Source organism: Vulpes lagopus, chromosome 6 (genome assembly GCF_018345385.1).
Source record: "Vulpes lagopus strain Blue_001 chromosome 6, ASM1834538v1, whole genome shotgun sequence".
NCBI classification, from domain to species: domain Eukaryota; kingdom Metazoa; phylum Chordata; class Mammalia; order Carnivora; family Canidae; genus Vulpes; species Vulpes lagopus.
The window spans coordinates 13,784,554-13,802,621 of NC_054829.1; the positions used below are offsets into that span (position 1 = coordinate 13,784,554).

General features: G+C 47.8%; 1 protein-coding gene across 2 annotated transcripts in view; it reads left to right on the top strand.

The window, feature by feature from the left end:
• The first annotated feature begins 6,606 nt into the window (after positions 1–6,606).
• The window catches only part of KCNK10 (potassium two pore domain channel subfamily K member 10), a 134,313-nt gene continuing 122,851 nt past the window's right edge, over positions 6,607–18,068 (top strand). The window contains exon 1 of one of the 2 annotated variants that reach the window (XM_041757624.1): positions 6,607–6,791. In XM_041757624.1, coding sequence (XP_041613558.1) covers positions 6,749–6,791 — 43 coding nt within the window. In that variant the 5' untranslated portion in view covers positions 6,607–6,748. Of the gene's footprint in view, positions 6,792–10,255; positions 10,314–18,068 lie in introns of those variants that run through there. The other variant, XM_041757623.1, reaches the window with a different exon arrangement.

Below are 18,068 nucleotides of genomic sequence, written 5' to 3' on the forward strand. Positions count from 1 at the left end.
CTGTTTGCCCTTGGGAAAATCATCTTACCTCTCAGGACTTCACTGCTGAATCTGTAAAAACAAAGGGCTCCAGTGCAAGAAGGTTTCCACTTTGCATGAAAGAATCATCTGGGTCCCTTGTTAAAGAAGTAAATCCCAGACAACCATCTTAGATCCATTGAAAGAGGACTTCCAGAAGCACTTGGACCATGGAAGCACCAGGAAAGTTTGGAAAGCTCTCACTACATGATCTCTGAAGTTGCTTCTACTAATGATTATGCTCTATGATTCAGCTTTCTCACTGGAGTAAGCTCAGAATTTCTAAAGTAACTGCATCTCTGTTTGATGGACTGGAGATCACTACGAATATAAACAGTGTAAGGATCTGTAGCTATGCATGAAGAAAGGGCAGAAAAATGGATAAATACACTAACCTCCAGTTACCTCTTTTGAATATAAAATTTAATAAATGAGGTATCTGATGTTAGCTTTTAAAATTCTATTTGCCAGAAAAAATACTCTATATCCAATGTGCCTGCATTACAAATAAAAGTCTCAGCATCAAAGACAGAATATAGTAGGTGACACTATCTCCTAAGGATTAAGTAGAAGAAAGTAAACCGTCTCTGTGAATTTCACATCCTCTCAGTAGCTTTTCTAATATAATACGTTTCCTAGCTGGTTAGAGTTAGAAGGTGATACTTTAGAATTCAATAATATTTAATATTAATATTTTAGAATTAAATTCATTGTTTCCATCATTCATGACTCAAAAGCAATGGATATATCACTACAAAATTAAGTTAAGCTAAATGTTATGGATTTCATGAAAGAACACAGAATGTTGCAGAGCTATGATAGTTTGACCTTCTATTAACTGAGAAAAATAATGAAAACAAGAGAAACTGAACACGTCCAGAAATGACAAACATAATAATAAGATAATAAATAATAATGATAGACTGCTTTAAAATTAATTTGGGGGCACCTGGGTGGCTCAGTTGGTTAAGCACCCAACTCTTGATTTCAGTTCAGATCATGATCTCAGGGTTGTGAGATTGAGCTCCAAGTCAGGTTCCACACTCTGCCCCTCCCATTGCTCGTGTTCACTCTTGCCCTCTTGCAAATAAATAAATAAATAAATAAATAAATAAATAAATAAATTTAAAAATTAAGTTAAATTAATGTATGGTATAAAGTACTAAATATTTGTTTTACAAAAATTGACCTTGAATAATTGGAACCCATCATGTACTCCTCCTGCTCAATGTATCCCATCTATATATTTTATATAAGGGGCCAGAGCATGCAGTTATGAAATTTCTGCATTGCATCAAGCTGAAGGAATGAACAGGGACTAAAGGCCAAGCCAAGTTTTGGACACACTGCTATGTTTTCTCGTATCATATCAGTATGTCCTCCTTCACCCCACTCTCCAGCCCCAGGGGGTATCTTCTGGTTTGAACAAAGGCAGTGTCTACAAATCAAGCCGTGCCATGGTGCTTTTTCCACTGGAAGGAGTGCCATTCTCTAATTGCCATATAGACTGGCAGGAACTTTGTTTATATTATCATATAGGATAGCAGTGGCCATTTAGACTTGCAGTGACCTTGTTCATATCCTAGCAAATACAGGATTCGACCCTTCCAAGATGTTGCTGAGGGCAGATTTAATTCGGTGAGTTCTGATGAGCCAAGGTTTTAGTACGGTGCAATGAATGATGGGGAAATAATTGATGGTGGCTTTCTAAAAATGTTGGATTCTTTCTAACTGAAGGTTATGGTCACAACATTTGGAATCCAAGGATATGGCTCTTTGGAGACTCTTCTTGAAAAAATAATGCCCCATATTTGGAAAGAAATGAAAAAGCATTATCTTTCATAAAAGATACAATAATACTCCTAGAAATTATGGTTGTCAGCTTAACTTTGATTCCTGATGAAAAGAATGGTTCATATCAGTAATTATTTTGCAGGTCAGAATAGATCCATATTTCAATATGTATCAGTAACATTATATGACTAATTTAAAAATGCAATATCAGACTCTAAATATAGAAGTATTACATAAATTGGACGGAGGTCCTCTTTCTATAATCAGCATTATTAATCGACCACTGAAAGAGTAGAGCAGACCTAGCAACATAATGTGGTTGTGCAGAAGTGAGTAAGACCTGGAAAAGTCAAAGTAATTCCAACAAGACTGCTTATCTGACTACTGTAAGATGACTGCACATTTGGTTTGATGTGACTTTAGGAACAATTATAAAGGCTTTCCCACTGCCTTTCCTGCTCACCTCTTCCCCAGTACTTCTTTTATTTGTTTGATGATGCCTGATGGTCTAAGATTAATATTCACTTTGACAGGGGGGAAGAATATAAGGAATTTCAGAAGGTGGGGAGATGCCAATGCAATGGGAAAAGGATACAGATGGTTTAGGCTGCAATTTCCAGTGAAACTGACTACTCCAGAGATCAAGATAATTTTATGTAATTTGCTCTGGGTAAGAAATGGTAATTTGATCTAGAGATGAGTGAGGGCCTGGTGTGATTTCTTTCTTTCTTTCTTTCTTTCTTTCTTTCTTTCTTTCTTTCTTTCTTTCTTCTTTCTTTCTTTTCTCTTTTTTTTTAGGATTTTATTTATTTATTTGAAAAAGAGAGAGACTGAGCAAGTGAGAGAGGGTGAGAGAGCATGAGCAGAAGGAAAGGGAGAAGGGGAAGCAAGCAGACTCCCCACTGAGCAGGGAGCTTGACATTGGACTCAATACCAGGACCCTAGAATTCATGACCTGAGCTGAAGGCAGTCCCTTAACCAACTAAGCCACCCAGGTGCCCCTCCTGGTTTGATTTCTACTTTCATTCCTAACTAGCCATGTTTACTTAGACAAACCATTGGCCTTTCCAAGCTCCAATTTCCCCCTTAACAAGTATTTAGGTGCCTAGATTATTAAATGAAATCATGATGATAAGTGTGCCCATCTGCTACGATTGCTATGAGAAATAAGTGACGTATTCTTAAAACGTGCTTGCTATGTGCTTGGCAGAGTAAGAAAAATCTGATGGCTTAAGTAATAAGAATGATCCCTTAAATCTGCAAATGCCTGCACAGTTTACAAAGCACATCTATTGTCTCCTTAAGCAACTCTGGAGGTACAACTAGCCAGATATTTAGTACCCCATTTTGTAGATGGAAGAAACCGAGTAAAGGTTGGCACAATTCTCCTGCTTGGTTGCACTTTCTTTCTTTCTTTTTTGTTTTTTTTGGTTGCACTTTCTACTCAGGAGGATGACTGGCTAAAATATGCATAAGTTGGTCAAATATTTTGTACTTCTTGATTACCTTTATTTTATAGATGGAGAAGATCAGTAAGATTTGGAGAGATTTTGACCTTATCTTTTGGAAATTGGTAGTAAAAAAGGTGCTTTGAAGTGAGGGCACCTGGCTGGCTGGCTGGTAGAGCATGTGACTCTTGATCTTGGGGTTGTGAGTTTGAGCTCCACGTTGGGTGTACAGATTACTTAAAAATAAAATCTTTAAAATTAAAAAAGAGATGCTTTTAAGAAAAGTATGAGTTGGCCAAATTCGTGTATATATTGGTAAAGGGGTACAAAGAGTTACCTGATATGAAGAAGAAGGTGTTGGACAATTTAATCTCTAATAGGTAAGGGTATTGTTGTTCTTCATCTTCATATAAGTATTGAATAATTTTTTTTAAATTTTATTTATTTATTCACAAGAGACACAGAGAGAGGGAGGCAGAGACATAGAGGGATAGGCAGACTCCACATAGGAAGCCCAATGTGGGACTCGATCCTGGGACTCCAGTATCACACCCTGAGCCAACGGTAGACGCTCAACAGCTGAGCCACCCAGGTGTCCCAGTATTGAATAATTTAAGGAAGGAAAAGATTTAGACCAGAAGTGAGAAAAACTCTGGCCTAAGCTAAGTATCTTAAATTTTGAAAAAGCCCATCAATACAGAGTTTGCAATCTCTTTCACTAGATCTATTTAGTATTCTTTTTTTTTTATATTTAGTATATTTTCTTTAAAAAAATCTTTATTTAAATTCATTTTAGTTAACATATATTGTTTTATTAGTTCCAGGGGTAGAATTTAGTGGTTTCTCATTTGCATATAGCAGCACCCGGTGCCCATTACATCAAGTGCCCTCCTTAATGCCCATCACCCAACAACTCCTCCCCACCTCCCCTCCAGCAACCCTCAGTTTGTTTCCTAGAGTTGAGAGTCTCTTGTATTTAGTATTCTTGAATGGTCATATAAATTGGAATCCTATTCAGAGGTGGAAAATTGAACCAGGAAGTATCTTGAGCTGACTTCTTCCAAATCTCATTCTATGATTCAGCAAACATCTAGATGATTTAATGGTAGGAAAGTTCTGACACTACATTTGTTCTAACCATTTTCGACCAAACAAATATTTGCTTGAGGGAAGCAAAAATGAAATGAATCTAATTCAAACATTCCCATTGGATGCGGAGACTATGTCCCACCCCATACTGAGCAAAACCTTTTCTATTGGCCAGATTGTCCCAAGTCTTTCATTGGTTGCTTGAGAGAAGCATCTGTCAATATGCTGAGACAGTAGATCCCCCTTGCAAAGAGATTTTCAACTCTTTTCAAGCTGAAAGACTTTGGGAAAAAGACTCACCCATAAATAAGTAGGTTATTGAAAACAGGCATGACTTCTACATGCCTTAAAAGTTTGGTTCACGTTAAAACCTTCCTAGAATGACATGAAAATCTGAGCTCATTCATAATGGTGTGTGCCTTACTGAATTCTTATCCTAAAATTTAGTAAAATAACTTATGTGCTTCTCCAATCGGTGTACATGTGTAAAAACACTCATTTATCCCTGAAACATGGCCTTTTGGGGGATAAGAAACAAAGAAATGTTCTTTGACTAAGGCTAGGACTAAGTCTGGGGAGAAACTTGAGTGAGCAGGGATACAACTGCCTTCTGTTCCATGGATATTATTGTCATTGATGCTGAATTTATAGAAGGTATTGAGTTCTTTTAATGATCTGCTGTGGTCAGGAATCAATAGAATACACTAGAATAAAATGCACTAGATAGAAATAACAAACAAATGCAATCTCTGACCGCATTTTGGTTATTACCAAACAGCACTAACTTTTCTGTGTGATTGAAAATCTTAAAAGTAAAAAAGTTCAAGGGGAAAAACAAAAATAATTCAGCTCCATCTCTTAAAAAAGAGTTACCTGGGATTATGTTCTGGTGGTAACTCAGAGTGAGGGAATCATCTTAAAATGTGTTTCATAAGAAGCAAGATTACAGCTTTGTATATATTTGGTAAAATGTTGGGCACGGTGCCTTACGGAAGCATAAATAATATTTTCTTAAGGACTAAAGTGTAACAGAGAAACTTAAAAGGGAAGAGGAATGCAGCTCCTCATTAGGAAGCACCCTCATCAGCCTGATGACGCTTTAAGTACAACTTCTTTGGAGTTCATAAGACGTGGTCTTCATTCATCCGCAGAGATTTGAGTCACCAAAATAAATCTTCAGGGTTCAGTTCACAGAGTTTGCTATTGAGCAGTAAGACCTAGAACACCCTCTGCCCTTTAGCTACTGATGTGTCTCCAGCTTTTCCAAGCCCAAAGCAGAACCCGAGATTAGAGCAACATATACTTAAGGGTGTGTTTTGCAGATGCTGGTTGGGACATGAAGCCAAATGGAGGAGTGATTAAATGCTGAGAACAAAGTGGGAACTTCACTGGGGAAAACATTTCTGGGGAGGAGAAATTTTAAGTTAACTTGAATGCATAAACTTGTCGGTCCTACCACAGCACAGAGTGGGCGCGTAAGGTGTGTGTGTGTGTGTGTGTGTGTGTGTGTGTGTGTGTGTGATATCTGCACAAAAGGACACGGAAACCTCTTTGCAGATCTTTGGAGGAAAAGGACCCGGAGGTGTCCTGCACTGGGGGGGCGGGGGGGGGGTTGCATAATTGGAGAACATCTCAGAAGGAGGGGATTTCTTCTGGCTTTAGGGAGAAATGATGAAAGCAAAGGGAAACATTCAAAGCAGGTTAATGAATTCATTCTGGTATCCGCGAATTCAGAGTTGAGGCTCCCCCTGCTCCGTCCTCCCGCTTCTGTTTGCCCAACCAGCTCTAAGCAGGGCTCCCCAAGCTGCTTCATCACTCCCCGCTACCCTCCGTCCAGGACCTCCCCGGCCTCCCGCCCGACTCCGCGCTCACCTCTCCGCGGGCTGAGCGGTTCGGTGCCAGCCCCCTCCGCCCCCGCCCCCGCCCCCGCCCCGCCCCGCGCGCCCCTGGAGAGACCCGCTCCCCGCGCCGGGGCCCCCTCGCCTCGCGCTCATCCCGGACTGCGGCGCGGGGAGGGCGCTGGGGAGCCGCCAACTCGCCGCAAACTTCCTCCCGGGAGGAGCCTGGGGCTCGCCGGCTTCCCCGAGCCCTCCCGCGCGGGGCCACCCGGCGATCGCTAAGCTGCGGCCGCCCGGGCGGGTTCCGAGCTGCGCAGAGACCCGCGCCCCCGCCGCAGCGCTGGCCCGCCCAGGCCCCGCGCCCTCTGCGCCCGAGCGCGCCCGGGGCTGCCGGCGGGGCTCGGCCGGTGCGGGCGGACTGGGCGCCTCGACGCTTTGTTGTCCTGCCGCAGGAGCCCGGGGCGCCCCCTCTCCCCCGGACTGACCCGCCCGCGGCGATAGCCATGGAAGTTGCGGCGGCACAGACGCACCGGGAACCGCTCGGCGCGGCTTGGAGCTTGGATGTGGTTTCTGGACGCGGGCCGCTTCGTTCCTCCTCCTTGGGGTAAGTGGACTCGAGTGCGTAATAACGAAGGGGAGGCATTGACGAGGTCGCACAAAGGGCTAAGGTGCCACGCTGTTTTTCTTGGGGTGGTTGGGGTGCGGGGGTGACCCTCCCTTGACACCTCTCCCCCCCCCGCACCCCCAAACCCCGCAGTGCATTCCACATACGCAGTTTAGGAGTTGGACTTGATTTCAGGCACATCAGGGGACGGGGGCTGGGATTACTCACTTACTTAATTTCTGGTGGCTCCCAACCCCACTTGTGCTGTCCGGACACTGGGCAGGGAGTAAGGAAGTGGGGGAAAGAGAGAGCCCCACGGGGGTGGGGGTGGGGGTGGGGGATGGGGCGAGTGATTTAGCAGAGAGATCCTAAGGGCCTGTGACTAGGGCAAGTCCTAAACTACCTATATCAGGCCCTGGGACCCCTGATCCTCCTTCCTCACCCTGGTAGGTCCATCCTCAGCCTCCCTAGGCCCACAAATAACCATCCTGCTGATGCTTTTCTGGGGAAAGGTTCTCAATAGGGCCCAATATAACTTCTGAGGAAAACCTCCTATCCTGTCTCACAAGACTGCTTGATACATGTTTGTTGATTGACTGAATGATGCACCCTAAGGCTACATTTCTTGCCATGGGAATTTGCCTTTGGTAGTGAGCTAATTCCCTGGTGGAGGCCTCAGGGCACCAGGGTAGTCCAATTTATTTTGCAAAGCAGGAAGGGCTGGTGTCCTGGCTAATATAGTATATACATCTTTATGACCCAAAATAACCCATCTGACAGCCTCAGGGTCACGTTAATCGGTTCAGGGACCAGATGAGCTCCCTTGGGTTTGACTCTCTGTGTTGTGACCTTGGGTGTGTTCCTTTACCTGTCTCAGCCTTGATCTTTCCATCTGTAAAATGAGGCCACTTACAGCCTCTTCAGCATGACACGGGGAAGATAAATGGAGAGAAGGATGAGGCTGTGAGGGGCCATTTGATACATGTCAGTCTTGCTCTCCTATCCCCGGAGGCTTCTGGAGAGAGGCTGTCTTTCTCAGGGGGCACTTCTCTCTGACTCAGATGCAGGTAAAAACATTGCATTGCAGTGACTGGGCTGGAACCCTCCTGCCTGTGAGTGGGGGCAGAGTGTTGAGGAGAGGGCAGAGTGAAGCTTTGAAGCCTATCTCAGGAGCTTTAGGAGCAGTTCCCTTTGGATTTTGGGGCAGAAATTTGCACACCTATTAGTGTCTCTGGGGACATGGCTGGAGAAGCAGCAATTCCTTGTTTGTCTCATTTCCATGTGTCATCCATCCTCTCAGCCATCTAGTAGAGGGAAACAAAGTGTGGAAATGGAGTCCCAGGGAGGGTGGCGGTCAAGTGCCTCGGGAACCTGTGTCTCCCCAAAGGGCCGAGGAGTCCAAGTAGTGCCATCAGATTGGTACCAGGTGTGCCTGAATGGGGTCTGCAGAGAACTCAGGGTTCTAGTCCCATCAGTCTGTAGGGTCAGTGACAAAGCACTTACCAACCCTTTCCACAGATGACAGTGGACCTCTGTGGGTCTTGCCCTGGGACTCAGAAACCTGGATGTGACAGTGAGGGGAGGATGATGAGAAGATGCTGCTGTAACAGGGCTCCCAGAAGCCTCAAGGTGCCCTAGAGTGGCTTGCATCCAGAGAACAACTGCCAGTGTAGGGCGTTAGGACCACAGAGGGCAGGCTTGGTGATGAGCCAGGTAGTCACTTCCTCCTTCCTAAGTAAGGCAATGACAAATCTAGCCGGACCTCCTGGGCGCTAGACATAAGACTCATGAAAGCAAGGCCTATATCTGTGTGGTTCTTTGCCCTATCGGCAGCACCTGGCACAGCAATGGCACTTAGACGGGGTCCAAGAAGTCCGTCGAGTGGACAGTGACTGGACAGTAATTTAAACTACTTTCTGTCCAACACTGCCTCATGCAGCTTATGCCTTCCTTCAGCAAGTCTTTCTTGAACATCTACTATGTGCAAGTCTCCGTTGCTAGGAGCCCGAGTCATTTGTAAGCATCATTCATATCAGTACTTCGAGGGGCCCATTCAAGAGCATCTCAGCACCACCTGGCTCTTCTGGAGATCGAGGCCTCAGTGGGGGCAGGGGAAATGCGCCAGGTCCGGCGTCTCCCCGGGAACAGGTGTGGGGTCCCTTCGCACTGGCGCCTGCTGGGCCCCCGGGGCCGCTGGGTCTTGGCAACTCCACTTCCCTGTGGGGCCGCGGCGGCTCTGTGCAGCGGCCTCCCCCACCGCGCGGCGGGGAGCGGGGAGCCGGGGCAGGGACCGGGCTGCGCCTGGGGAGCCAGCTTCCCGGGGCGGGGGAGCTCAGCCGACGCCGAGCGGTCCCAGAACAAAGGCTCATGGCTGGCACCGGCCTCCTCCGAGTGCGCTGGGGACGCGGGTTCGGGGCGCGGGCGGCAGAACCGGGCACGGGAGGGGGCCGGGGTGGGGACATGAAGTGAGGCAAGAAGGGGGTGCGCGTGTGCGCCCAGGGTGGGCGCGGCGAGCAGCGGGCACCTCCGAGCCGGGGTCTGCGGCGGGCGCGGCGGCCCTTCCTGCGCCTCCCGCAGCGCCTTCCAGGCAGCCGAGCGTGTCTCCGGCTGCAACTCCGCCGAGCGCGCCGCGGCCGCCTCCACGCGCGCCTCCACGCCCGCGGGCCGGCGAGCCAGTAAGTAGCGCGGCGCCTGGCTCCGCTCCGCTCCGGCTCCGGCTCGGGCTCCGGCTCCCCGCCCCGGCTTCCGGCCGCCGCGCCCCGCCCCCCGCCGCCCCCCGCGGGCCAGTCCGCCGCCCCGCGCCCCGCGCCCCGCGCGCCTCCGGGCCCCGCGCCCCCGCGCCCCGCGCGCTCTCCCGCCGTGGCCCCGCGTCTGCCGCGCGCTCCCCGGGCGCCGCGCCACCCCGACGTCCAATGGCTTTCGGGGGGTGGGGAGTGGGGGGCGTCGCCCGCGGCCGAGGAGCCGGGCCGGGGTGGGGCGTGTGCGCTGTGCGCGGCCGAGCGCGGCGGACGTGCCCGCCGGAGCGCGCGCCCGGGCGAGTGTGTGCGGGAGAGTGTGCGCGCTCGCCTTCGGGGCTGGGGTGACACTGCAGTGGGTTCTCCCTGGCGCCGGCCCTCCGGCTGCTCGGCCCCCCCCCCCCGCCGCCGCCGCGTCCGGGGAGCAGCTTGGCTCCGTGACCCTCCCGAGCTCCGCTCCGCATCCACCCCTCGCCAGTCTTACTTTTCCCTGCACCCGGGGAGGGGGCCGCAGCTGCCCAGCCCCCGCCGGCGCCGACCCCTGAGCCGGCCCCAGTCCCCCCTTAGCCAGTCCTCCCCACTTATCTTCCTCCGGGGTGCCTCCGCGAGCCGGTCCAAGGCTCCCCCATCCTTGGAAATTGTTTTGTTGGACTGCTGGACCGAGGCGTGTAAAGCTCGAGGACTTTATTATCATTTTGACTCTTTCTATTTCCTCCCCCTCTGGGCAACGGAGCAATGAAATTTCCAATCGAGACTCCAAGAAAACAGGTGAACTGGGATCCTAAAGGTTGGTATCTGCTACTTTTGGCGGCCCTCGCCCTGCCTCCATCCCCTGCGTGCGCGCGCCTCCGTGAGTGGAAGGAAGCGCTCTGGCTGCCGGCGGCGTGTGTCCTGAGGCTGGAAAATGCGCCCGGGAACCGCAGCGCGGGTGGGAGGAGGGCGGAGGCAGCGTGGGTTCCTAACCCAGATAGTGCCTGTCATTACCACATAATCATTGTCCCTCCTGGGTTGTTTCAAAACCTATTTAAAGATACACCAAGCCGGCTGTTTGGCTTGAAATCACACCAAGTGTCGCTATTTGCTTTTGACTTCATGCGTGCGAGTGTGTGCGTGTGCGTGTGTGTGTGTGTGTGTGTGTGCGTGTGTGTGTCCTTTGTTTCTGGTGATCTTTGTCTCTCTGGCAGATGGGTGGGGTGCCTCCCCCTGGACCTGGAGCTGCGCCGCCTGCCCAGGGTGTCCTCAGTGGGGAAGGTTTCCTGGCAGCAGGTGGAGAGCTCGGATCTGCAGCCACGGTCCCTGGAGGGGGCCCTTCTTGGAGGGCATGTGGGATAATGGAGCCCACGGGGCCTTGGGAGTCTTCCCTCAGTCTTATTACCAAAGCAGGCAGCTAGTTTGGCTCAGATCGGAGTAGAAGTGGGGGGGAGGGAGGGGCTTGCGAGAAGGGTGGGGCCGGCAGGGGCTGGGGAGGGGGCGCGCAGTGTGTCCGCCTGAGCCGTGCTGTGGTTCGCAAGCTCTTATCAATGTTGGACAGTGTCCCCTTGGCGCAAGAGAGAGAGCGGCTGAGGCGGATTTGTTGGAGCCGAGCTCCACCACCGTCTCCGTAATTAGCGTACAGATGTTAAGGTCCCTCCTGAGTGACTGGTACAGGAGCTGAACAAGTTGAAACCAAGTGTCCAGTTTTGACAAGAATGCGCTTTATCCTTGCTCTCAGCTCCTCCTAAGCTGGGTCGGTCTAGGCAACACCTCTGTGTGGTATTGGGTTGAAATTTGTTTGATGTATCCTTAATGTGTGTGTGTGTGTGTGTGTGTGTGTGTGTTTTACGAGTGCATTTATCCTTTTCTCCAGACCAGAAAAGATGAAACCCACTTATTTGTTGAGTAAATGTCTTATAAACTGCCTATTATAGCGTGAGTGAAGATGCGTGTTGTTACACTTTACTACAGCCCAAACCCAATCCAGTTTTGTCTGTTCATCTCTGGAAAGTGTGCCTTAGTATTTTATCTTATTTTACTTTATTTTTTATTTGATCCTTATAAAAACATATTTATTGAATACCTACTACTTACCAAATGCTATCTCTGGAGATAGAGTCAGAATAGTATAGACAAAGCCTTCTTGGAGTTTGTTATTTATTTATTTATTTATTTATTTATTTATTTATTTATTTATTCAGGCGCGGGGTCCACTTCTTGGAGTTTATAGTGAGGGAAGCAGACCTAAATCAGTCAATGCACGGAAGAGTGCATAATTACATGTTTATGTACATTTCCCAAAAGGGAGCATCAGGGTTTTAAGACCGTGATATTAGAGATTGACAAGGATCAGTGAAGGTGGGTCGTCAGGGAAGGTAGTCAGACACTTGTATCAAGACCTGGAGGATACATAGCGATGATGCAGCTACTGAGGAGGTGAACTGATGCAGAAAAGGGAACAGCAAGTGCAAAGGGCCTGAGACAGAAGGAACACGTGCGTTTGAGGACCTGAAAGGCAGTTTCCCTGGCTAGAATGGGAGTAAGGGAGCAGGTGTGGCTGGTGCATCCGGAGGGTCAGACCCCCAAAGCCTCCTGTTGTTGCAGGTAGGGCAGGGTTGTGCAGGTGGGGGCAGGAGTGTTGTCTTTAGCTTAAGCCACCAAAAGGTTCAAGCTGAGGAGTGACCTGACCTGAACTCAGTTTCAAAACAAGTGCTGTTGTAGCTCTTGTGGATGTGAGGGACCAGACACCATGGTGACGTATGTAGACCAGGGCGGTGGCTGTGGGGATTCACATTGGGATCTTCGAGGGACTCTGGTCGGGAGGGAGGGCTGTGAGGCATGCCTTGGCTTTGAGAATACATTTCTGTATGATCATCATTGTGTATATTTATATCACAGGGATAAACACAGATGAATCCAACATTTTACAGCCTGACACAGTGGAGAAGTACACAAGTAGTGTCTCCAGTCATAACTGATGGTGCTAAAAATGAAAAGATTCCCGTGGAAGGACCAACATTTAATGAGAAATCATTGCATGCCAGGTGTTTTAGGCACATTATTTCATCCACTTATTTTCATGATGCTTATCCAGTGGTGTACGTGCTTGCCCCCCCCACCTCCCCAGACCTGATTGCCGTCAGAATACCACTAAGCTACCTCCCGGTGAGATGCTCTGACTTCATGCACAACTGTTCTTGTTTGTAGGTGGGGGCCATGGCAGTCTTTCCTAGACCGGGGAGTGGAGGCAGGAGGAGAGTAGGGCGTGAGAGAGGAGTATCTCACACCTGTATAGAACTCTGTAAAGTGCTTTACACACATTAAAAAGCAAACGACTTATTGTTAACTAATTCATTGCGCTTTGACTAGAAGAATACATTATTTAATATTCTTTACTTAATCTTAGGAGGAAGGTGCTGTCCTGATTTTACAGGTGAGGGAACTAAAGAACAAAGAGGTTGAGTAACTTGTGCAAGGTGACACAGCTAGCAGATGGAGGGGAGGAGTGTTGGACTAGAACAGGGGTGCTTATACATTCTTTGAGTCTATCTCTTAAGTCTGTCTCTTAAGTTATTGAGATCTCTGACTCTTGTCTGGTGAGGCTCCCAGAGCTCAGGGACTGGGGAAGCTTGTTGCAAAGAGAGAGAAAAGAATAAAGAGGGGTTGGGGAGGGATGGGAGGGTGGGAATGGAGGAAGGGAAATTGAAAGAGGAGAAGGAGAGGAAGGAAGAATGTCTTTCCCACCCATTCCTTTCTCCATTAGCCCATCTGGCCAAGTAGCATCTCCTCCCGTCCCTCGGGTGGCCCAGTCACTGGCCACTGGACAGACTTTAGGTCTGTTCTTTGGAGCTTTGGGTTTATACAGACCGAGTATGGTTAGCAGGGCAGAGAGGAAAGGGAGCCTAGCATGATAGTAGGAAAGGGGACTGACGGTTCTAGGGACTGGAGTAGTAACAGATTTGAACCTTCAGGTGGAGGTGCTCACACATTGTAGAAGGAAGTTGCAATTAGGATGTTTTGCTTACATCCCCATTACCTGACAATTTAGTGGCACAGAATGAAGGTGGATTGAGAGCAGATTGGTTTTGATTGCACTTGCGTGAATTAAGCGAAGCACTGTCAAGGGGTTTAGGTGCAAAAATAAGACCTAACTGTAAAATGATTATTCTCTGCTGAGCTGTGGCCTTTTTCCATATTTGTAATGCTGGGCTGGCAACAAGTAGAGTTACTGCTTCTGTAGGACCTACAGAGAAGGAGACTGGCTATGTCTTGGCTTTCATAGATGAACTTACGTGCCTTTTGAATCACTGGGATCACTTGTCCATGATTTTTTTTTTTTTGCTGAAAATTGGGATTGGCTTGCTGTTTTTATTTTTTTTTTATTTTTATTTTTTATTATTTATTATTTATTATTTTTTATTTTATTTTTTATTTATTTATGATAGGAACACAGTGAGAGAGAGAGAGGCAGAGACACAGGCAGAGGGAGAAGCAGGCTCCATGCACCGGGAGCCCGACGTGGGACCCGATCCCGGATCTCCAGGATCGCGCCCCGGGCCAAAGGCAGGCGCCAAACCGCTGCGCCACCCAGGGATCCCGGCTTGCTGTTTTTAGATATCTTAAGGGCTTTTAAAGATTTTACATGTTTTTTAATTAATTAATTTATTTTTTGAGAAAAAGAGAGAGTGAAGGAGGAGGAGGAGGAGAGGGAGAGGGACAAGCAGACTCCGTACTGAGCATGAAGCCCAACACGGGGCTTGGTCCCCTGATGCCAAGATCAGTACCCAGGCCAAAATCAAGAGTCAGACGCTCAACGAAATGAGCCACCCAGGTGCCCCTCCTGAGAGCTTTGAAAAATCATTAAGATCAGCAAGCAATATTCCCACACGTCAAGGCAGGCAGATCAATGTGGTATCGAAAACTCTGGATTTGGAGGTGAAAGAATTAGTTTCTAGAGTGAGCCATAGCAATAATTAGCTGTGTGACTTGGGGCTGCCCATTTAACGTTTCACCTTCTTCCCAGTGACATGGCCTCTTTGACCCTATCTCTCCAACCCTCTTTCTTGGTTTGACCTTCGGGCCACTTGTCTTCCTTTTGTTCTTTGAATAGATCAAACTTGCTCCTGTCTCAGGGACTTGCACTTGTGCTTTCCACTGCTTGTGATGCGCGTCATGTGACTGGCTCCTTTCTGCCTTTGGATCTCAGCTCACATGTCACCTTTTTAGCAAGGGCTTCCTCGTCCTATCTGAAGACCTCTCCTCTTGTTACCCAGCACTGTCACTTTCTATCATGTCACCTGCTCAGTTGTCTTCCTGGCACTTGTCGTCATCTGAAAACATCTTATTCGTGTGTCTCATGTGATGCCAGCCTCCCTCACTGGTGTGTGAACTTCATGAACAGGAGCCTTTCCTGTCTCATTGACTCTTACGTACCCAGTGCTCCAGGGAGCGCCTGGCACATGGTAGGCATTCAGTGACTTTTGCTGAATGGATGGATGGGTGAGGGGTTGGAATGGTGAGGATCTCTAAGTCTTCATGTGTGAAGGAAATTCCAGCACTCCTCCACACTACAAATGGTGAAGTATAACAAAGGAGAAAGGAAGGAAATCTCTAAATAATGGGGTATTGGAAAGGACGTGGATATTCCCACTTCTTGCAAGCTCCCATCTCTCTCAAGTCTCCAACAGGCTTTTGTTTCTATTCTCCCTTTCACCAGGAGTAAAAAAGGCTGAGAGGGGTGGGTGAGGTGGGTCCTGGGGCAGGGAGGTGCTTTAGCCTGACAAAGATATGGTAGGTGTCCAGTTAGTAGTTTGGCACATATTGGCCATTGACACATAGCTCTTTGTAAGTATTTAAATTCACTTAATAAAGAGGCAAAGCTTCAGAGTTGGAGCTGTTTTTTAAAAAAGATTTTATTAAAAAAATATTTTATTTATTCATGAGAGACACACAGAGAGAGGCAGAGACACAGGCAGAGTGAGAAGGAGGCTCTCTGTAGGGAGCCTGATGTGGGACTTGATCACACAACCGTGGGATCACACCCTAAGCTGAAGGCAGATGCTCAACTGCTGAGCCACCCAGGCACTCCTGGATTTTTTTTTTAAGCTGCATTTTCAGTGCATAATTTAATGCAAAATATTCCAGAGAGACCTACATTGTACATGTATAGCACCTTCCAGTTTACAGAACGCTTTTTACAAATTATCTCATTTGATCTTTAAACAGCCCTATTTTTGTTGGTATTGGAACGTTCGGTTTACTGATGGGAATAGAGAGAGGAAGTGAGTGATTCGGAGGCTCAAGGGCTGCAGACAACGGGGGTGGGGGGTGGGGGTGGGGAGCAATTCAGTCCTTTCGATGCTTCTGTCCAGGATAATTTCCCTCTCGCTTTCCACCCTTCCAGGGGCTTTGTTTATCCTGCACGCTCTCCTTGCCTCTTATCCAAAAGTGGGATTCAGAAGTTTCTCTGAGAGATGTAGAGGAAAAAGGCTTTCGGTCGATCGGTGGGACCTTCATGGATGGCTGTTTTTAGCAGGTCATCCACTGACTGACACTTTAACTCAGGAGTTCAGTTGAAGACCCTTGGATTTCACTTTCGCTCTCCTGGCTAAAGAGAGATGTCTGTGTGTTGTGAATGTGAGCCGTGCTCACAATGTGCAAGGTCGTGTGAGCGCTGTCTTTATTAATGTGTTTCCAAACACACATTTGTACAGCTTAGATTTTCTGGAAAGAAGATCATCTATTTTTGATTTAATATCCAACTTTCAGGAGATCAGCATTCCAAATGGGATTAATCATGTGCCAAAATCACCACAATTATCCTAGAAAGTAAAAAGGAAAGATCGTTCCAAAGATCGTCTGGGCCAAGATTTGGTTCAGGGTTCTTTTCCAGCAGTGTCTGAGGGAAGTTCACCAGCCTCTTGCCAATCCCAGCGGTTGCTGGGTAGGATTAAGATGGGGGCAGATTGAGGGGACGCCTGGGTGGCCCAGTGACTGAGCCTCTGCTTTTGGCTTGGGGCATGATCCTGGGGTCCTGGGATCTAGTCCTGCATTGGGCTCCCCACAAGGAGCCTGCTTCTCCCTCTGCCTATGTCTCTGCCTCTCTCTCTGTGTCTCTCATGAATAAATAAATAAAATCTTAAAAAAAAAGATGCAGCAGGTTGATTTTGCTCTTTTGCCCCATTTCCAAAACATCTGTGCTTTGACTCTGTATTAGTTGACTCAAGCTATCATAACAAAATACCATAGACTGGGAGGCTTATACAAGGGAAATTTATTTTCTTAAGGATGTAGAGACTAGAAGTCCAAGATCAAGGTGAAGGTGGGGTCAATGTCTGATGAGAGCTCTTCCCTTGGGTTCCAGATGGCCACCTTCTTGCTGCACCCTCACAGTGGGAAGAGAGAACACTGGTGGCTTCCCCTTCTTATGAGGGCACCAGTGCTATTGAATTAGAGTCCCACCCTCATAACCTCATTTAACCTTAATTACCCCCTTAGGGCTCTATATTCAATACAGCCATGCTGGCAGTGAAGGTTTCAACATATGAATTTTGTAGGGGACACAATTCAGTCCCTAACAGGCTCTATATTAGCATCATAAATCAAGGCACATTCAAAAAATACAGTGTGCACTTTGCAGGAAATTGGGACACTTCTGCCAACAACAGAGACGTGGTATGAAGGGTTATGTACTATAGACACAGAACTAGGAACCCACTGTTGGCAAGAAAAAGGTTATGGAGACAGTGGAGGCTTTTTTCACTTTTAGTCCATAGAGAACTAGAAGAGTTTAATGAAACAGAATAAAGCCATTTACTGATAGCCAATTAGGAGCTTTCCGTTTGGATAGCTTCCTTGACCGCAGCCAGGAGGTGAATTAAAGGGAGAATCTTCTGCTCTACTCTGATTCTGTTCTAAAGGGCACTTCCAAGATGATGCAGACAAATGGCTTTGGTTATGGAATCTACCTAAATGTGGCACCAGCACCATGTCGGGCAGGTGTTTTCATGGTGGTCAGCAGGGCCAACCACTTTTTAAACAAAAATTTTTTTAAAAGATTTTATTTATTTGACAGAGAAAGAGGAGGAGAGATCACAAGCAGGGGGAGAGGCAGGCAGAGGGAGATGGAGAAGCAGGCTCCTCGCTGAGCAGAGAGCCTGGTGTGAGGCTCAATCCCAGGACTCTAGGATCAAGACTCGAGCAGAAGGCAGACACGTAACCGACTGAGCCACCCAGGCATGCTGCGGGGCCATACACTTTTGGGTTCTGGTCCTGGGGAAATTCTTGGTGGGGACTTTACTGTTTATCTAGGTCAGGCTCATGCCTGTTACCCAGAATGGAGAAACAAAAACCTCCTACTTAATTTCGAGAACATTTATTTGTGGTTTGCAGACAGTTTGAGATTTTCCCCCCTCCCTTCCTAAGTGTTTGGGACTGAGTGCTATGAATTGAAAAATGAGACCTGACATTTGAATCCTCTGTTTAGGATTGGGGTGGTGGCAGTGACGAGTGCCAGAACCCTTGGCAAGGGGGAGCTAGTGGTCATGAGGGGAATTATGTTCTCTTTCTC